Source organism: Rutidosis leptorrhynchoides, chromosome 10 (genome assembly GCF_046630445.1).
Source record: "Rutidosis leptorrhynchoides isolate AG116_Rl617_1_P2 chromosome 10, CSIRO_AGI_Rlap_v1, whole genome shotgun sequence".
NCBI classification, from domain to species: domain Eukaryota; kingdom Viridiplantae; phylum Streptophyta; class Magnoliopsida; order Asterales; family Asteraceae; genus Rutidosis; species Rutidosis leptorrhynchoides.
The window spans coordinates 84,775,695-84,781,984 of NC_092342.1; the positions used below are offsets into that span (position 1 = coordinate 84,775,695).

The following is a 6,290-nucleotide window of genomic DNA, read 5'->3' on the forward strand; positions in this document are numbered from 1 at the left end:
GCATCGGATTCAGAAACTCGTTCAAGCGGGTTATTGGAAACGGTGCCAATACTAGCTTTTGGAACGACTACTAGGCTGGAACTTTCAAACTTAGTGAACGGTTCCCAAGAATTTTCAGGTTAGAAAATAATAAACACTGCAGTTTAATGGATCGGATCGTGGGGTCGAATGATGTTGCTGTACGAAGATTCAACTGGGACTGGTCGCGGGTGTTAACAGGTAGGCTAATTCATCAGGTTGCTGAATTATCTGATTTATGCACGAGTATTGAGATGGACGATTCAAAAGTAGATAGCTAGTCGTGGTCCTTGTCTCCTTCGGGCTGTTTTTCTGTTCGTGCACTTACAGGCATAATCGATGATCACGGGCTGCCTTCGCTGACTATGGCTCAGGAATCTCTTCGTAATCGGCTAGTACCAAAAAAACTCGAGGTTTTCGTTTGGAGAGCAATCAAAAAATGATTACCGGTTAGGTGCGAACTCGACAAGCGGGGGATTGATTTAAATAGCCTTAGATGTCCACTTTGTGATGACGAGTTGGAATCGTTTGATCATTCATTGATTTTCTGCAAGCATGCTATGGACGTTTGGGATCGTATATATAGTTGGTGTGGTTTGGGAAATTTTTCGAATCTTAGTATCGGCAAGATCCTACGTGGTAATTCTTCATGTAATATGTCGTGTATTGATAAGACGGTGTGGCAGGCCATCGAGTGGGTCGGAGCGTACTACATTTGGAAGAATCGCAACAACAAAGTGTTTCGAGATAAGAATTGGACCGCTCCATTGGCACTAAGAGAAATACAACTAATCTTTTAGTGGATCTCCAATCGTATGCGCGGTAGGAAGTTGGATTGGCTTACTTGGTTGACTAATCCGAGCTCCTACTTTTCGTTGTAATTGTGTGTATTTGTATGTAATTGTGTTCATTAGTACCTAAGTGTGTATGAGTTTGTATCCTCACAAACTCTCCTTTTCGTTTTAGTCTTGTATTTTTGGGCAGGTCTAGTTGACCTCCCCGAACTCCTTGTTTCTTTTGTTTAATACAAGCTTGTTTTTTGAAAAAAAAAAATTATTGGCTTTTATGTAATTAAATAGTCATTCTTTAAAAAAAAGTAATACTTAGATTACAATAATTTTGATCATAAAATCGCCACCGTAAAAAATCCTCACAACTACTATATGCCATAGTCACCTACACAGTTATACAAACCATCTATATCCAATGTGTCAATAACTTACTATGTCCGTTGCATGTTTATTTTAAATATCATGTCTTTAACATGTCACTCGTATTTAACATTATCAATAAGCCAAATTTGACATATGTTCCACTTTGCTTAATTTGTCAATGTTTCTTTTTTGTAATGTTATTATTTTAACATGGTAGAATCAGACAAAAGGGAATATTTGGCCGGCACCTATAGACAGATAGAAAACATATTAACATGTCGTTACCTTTGCTTGCATCCCTCGAAACGGCATAGAAAAAACATTACCAGAACGTGCAGCCATTAGCTTTTGTTTCTCAACTCCTTCTAACCATCTCCTCCCATTAACCGGAACCACAACGTTGCACTTATAGCCAAAATGGCCCGAATCCTCCAATAACGAACCGGTTATCTTCCATAAGAACGAAGTAACCGCCTCTATCTTAGAAATTTGGGTCCCATTTTCACTGGCCAAAGATTGGAGTCTCTTAATTTGGTCACCCTCCATATAATATATTCGATTTGTAAGTGAGTGTTGATATTGATCGTTTTTGGGAACGTTTTGAAGTGATTCGTAGATGGGCAAAGGAACGTACATGTTGGCTACCGAAGGTGTGTAGACGCGAGGGTGCCTAACGTTTAGGTTAGAACGAAGAACATTGGGGACGAGAAATAGTGGCTTGGATAGGGCCATGTTAACCCATGAAGATGTGAACAAGTTGATCGAGTAGCCATCTAATACTCGATGATCAAACATGCACGCTAGTACCAGTCCCCCGCATCTTAACGCCGTGGCCTGCAAAAACATGAAAAATGATACATGTGCCTAAAACATCCTAAGTATATATTGTTAATTAGCGGATATATACATTAATTATGCAATATTATTAGAAGTATCTATATCGTCTATTGTGTAATGAGTTGGCGTATCACCTCATGATTTAGAAAGAATAGTTTCCAAATTGTATAGTGTGATAAGTTGGTGTATAAATATTGCAATGGTGAGAATTAAACAGGGAGGAAACCATATATTACATTTTGTATGTGTTCGAATGTTTAATTTGTGTAATTTGTGCACATGTTAACACTGTAACGTGTTGTTGAATTGGTGGTGACATGACTTTTCATAAGGGTCGCGGGGTTCGACTCTCATGTGCTGCAAAAATATTTTCCTTGTGGTTACCCACCCATTTCATGGGTCTCGGAGGCTTTAGAAGTCTAAGCTTTTGAGCCTTACTCGAGGAGGTTTTAACACACGCGATGCCCGTATGAATTCGTCGTGGGGGTTTCCTCTTGAGGGGTGGTAGGACTGTATTGGTTCGTCTGGAGAAACGATCAGGTGGGTGGATTCTGACATCGCATTCGGTCCCTTGTTAGTGACTTTTAACCGCCGTTAAAAAAATAATAATGACAATTTGTGCATATGTTAAATACTCTGGTAGATATATCTCGTGTCTAAACAATTTTTTAATTACTCACTACGTCCCAAAAAAATATACAGCTAGATTTTTCAAAGTCAATTTATTAAGTTTTGACTTTAAATATTTGTTAGTTTTTGCTATAGAATATTTGATGAAATTTATATGAATAGAATTATTTTCCAATGTATTTTCATTTAATTAGTATAACTTTCATTCGATATTATAGCACAAAGACAGATATTTAAAGTCAAAGTTGAAGAAAAAAGACTCAAATAATAGTAATTTGAATGTTACTAGAGACCCAATTGAAATCCGATAGACTACAACTTTGGGGTACACCTTTCAAAAGTGTCTTCAGATAGTTATGGTATCCTTAATAATAATTTCATGCATGAGTATATATAAACGAGTGAATGTAAAATGTAAACCTGAACAACAAGAACTCCATGACGCTTCTTGGGCATTAGTTTTCCTCCAACGTTTTCGTCGGGATTATAAAAGTTGAGATCCCTGAGGTCCACATCAGATTCGGCTTCAATAAATTCGACACCTTTGTTGTTGCAGTGAACCTCAGGTTCACCAGAAGCGTTGCGAACAATTTCTCCAGCAAGTGTGTAGAATAAGCCGAGTGCTTGAGATAATGAAGTCTTAAGGACATCAATCATTGTGTTGACATCCATTTGATTATGGGGTTTGTTGTAATATATGAAATAACCCGTATCAATTGGTGGCACCAGCAAGTCTAGGTTAGTAAATGGTTGTCGGTGTTCATGACATGGTGGTTTTGGTATCACCATTTCAGTTTTTATAACCTTCACTTGAACACCCATTGAAAAGATGCAGAGTATTAAGTGTCTTGCAATGTGGAATGGAGATGCACAATAAGATAAATATATATACTAGGTGATCTATTGGATATGTCTTGCATTGAATTACTGTTATAATAAAAAGAATCCTAATATATTACGGAGTTCTAATCATTTTTAGCTAAAACAAGTTAACATAACAAAAAGAATCTTTGGATAATCATCATAAAAACAAGATATAATATGACAAGCATAACATTACTAATTATGGAACCTTGTATGCTATTCATCTTAACCTATGTTGTCGTTGTTGAAAATCACGTCTGAATGTAACTTTTAGAAACCGATCGATATATTCGGATAAATTAACTTATACTTTGTGGGTAAAAATGTGTTTCATGCACTTGGTAGGACTAGCACATAAATATTCTAAAAGTGTTTTGTATGTTGCTTGTGTCAACAGATTACAAGAATGAGATACATGAAGATATAACTAGGGTAGGGTAACTAATGAACAAGGCCCGATACAATAATAGAGGAATGTGATTCTCACACATTATTTTTTGATTCATTTACACTTTTGTCTCATAAACTCACACTTATATCCCTAAATTGATCTAGGGAATTGAACTTATATTATTATTCTAACTACAATTAAGGGTATAATAGGTAATTAAGTGTACATGGATTAAAAGTGGTGTCTCAGGATCACCTCCCAATAATAAAGGGTGATGGGCTAAAATAAAATAATACTCCGCAATGATTAAGCATCAAATACTATGAGACTGAAAGATTCTGATTGAAAGATTCTGGTTAATGGTTATGAGATAATTCTTACTCTAAATGATTCATTATAGTTTTGTGTTTCATTCACTCCATATTTTATGCAAAAGTTACAAAAAAACGCTCTGAATTCAAAACAATTCAACCTTTATATATAAATTTCCTGTCACAAATTTAATTGTCACAAGACAAATCACATGTAGTTTTAGATATATCATTGTGTATTGTATTTTATTTACTTTATAGTTTTGTCCCTTACTTTTTATTTTTCTTTTGTCTTTCATTCGTACATTATACATTTTCTTAAATAAAAAGGAAAGTTATGTTTATTTTTCATTTGAACCACTACGCCAGTTACGTTTTACTTCTTTGTAGATGGCGTCGAACTTTTGTCATGACTTATTTAAGTTTGGTCATTTGAATGTGAACTCATCATCCTTGCGAAACCACCCAAATTCATTGGTCTTGAATTTTGGATTAATTGTGTTCCATAAAGTCAATCTCTTTTGAGAGTTTCCTTGTAGCGCTTCCTTCGATGAAATGCACCCACTATTGAGCCAATTGGGCTTCTTCTCGCTCCGTCCAATTGGTAACTATTTTTGGAGTAACTTCTTGACATATATAAACATACATGTACATAAATTAAAATGTTAAGATATCTATCTATCTATATATATATATATATATATATATATATATATATATATATATATATAGAGAGAGAGAGAGTTTGGAGGGTTATTTGCAAGTCTGTCATAGTTCATGGACTATTTTTGTCACATTGTAAAGTTCAGGGTGTATTGTTACATAATGTGTTTAATTCTGTTATCTTTTTTTTTTATAAATAGGAGAGCGTATGTATTTGATCGATTTACTTCGTTTTCGTTTCTTGTAACCCGAAATCTAGTTGAATGATAGTTGACTGAACGTTTTGATTTCATTCTCTTATTTATGTATTCGTTAATTTTGTAATATATGGTATCAAAGCCCAGTTAGAGTTCTGGTGATAAGTTCCAGCCGTAATCTAGTATCTTCTAGATGCCGCTAGATGTCTCCATTCTAGCCGCAATCTAGAAGATACTAGATATTCAAAGTTGCCAATTTTGACTATGGATATGAAAGTAGCAAAGTTGAACAAAATGACGGCTAGCCACCATTTTGCGTTCACACCGTTACGCGTTCACACTATTCCACCTTCTCAAAATCTTCTTATAAATAGAGGTGGAAACCTTCATTGTAATGCATTCACAATAAAGTGTAATCACAACCTAGTTAGTGTGTGTGAGATATGTGTAATCCTAACCTAGAGTGAATACATCCCGAGAGAGTGGTGTGAATTCCTAGTGTGTTAGTTTGAGAGTTTATTTATTTGAGTTTTGAAATACTCTGTAATCTATTATTGTGAGTAATAGAGTTATTTTCTCTCAAATTTGTGTCTACCAACGTCCAGACGATCCTCTCATAATCACAACAAGTGGTATCAGAGCTAGGTTAGAGGCGTTGGTCAAGTTTTTGAGTTTTCTGAAGTTTTCAACCCCGTTTGTGTTAAAAAATTATTTGTAAGGTGATAATGTCCACGGAAGAATCAGGATCATCTTTCGGAGCCATGATAATGCTCACTGCCATCAACTACACGCTGTGGAAACCTCGGATGGAAGATCTCCTCAGCTGTAAGGATTTGTTTGACCCTATTGAATTAAAGGTTACAAATCTTGATTCCGCCAAAGAGAAAGAGTGGAGGAAGTTAACCCGAAAAACTATTGGTCAAATCCGTCAATGGATTGATCATAGTGTCTTCCACCATGTAGCACAAGAGACAGACGCATATGTCCTCTGGAAAAAGTTGGAGGACATGTACCAGGACAAGACTGCTCGGAATAAAGTCCTGTTGATGAGGCGTTTAGTTAACATGAAGCGTAAAAGTGGAACTTCAGTTGGCGAGCATACCAGTGAGTTCCAGAGCTTGGTCAACCAGTTATCGTCTGTAGAGATGCCTCTTGGCGATGAAGTTCAGGCGCTATTGCTACTTAGTTCTCTTCCTGATAGTTGGGAGACGCTGGTTGTAACACT

The 6,290-nt window shown here is 36.0% G+C and overlaps 1 protein-coding gene across 1 annotated transcript; it reads right to left on the reverse strand.

Annotated features, from left to right (window-relative positions):
* Positions 1-1,442: 1,442 nt before the first annotated feature.
* Positions 1,443-3,311, reverse strand: LOC139870416 (coniferyl alcohol acyltransferase-like). The gene is made up of 2 exons (XM_071858226.1): positions 3,060-3,311; positions 1,443-2,006 (listed from the first exon to the last, which is right to left on the reverse strand). The coding sequence occupies exons 1-2, from the start codon at positions 3,309-3,311 to the stop codon at positions 1,443-1,445; spliced, it is 816 nt and encodes a 271-aa protein (XP_071714327.1).
* Between the last annotated feature and the right edge of the window lie 2,979 nt (positions 3,312-6,290).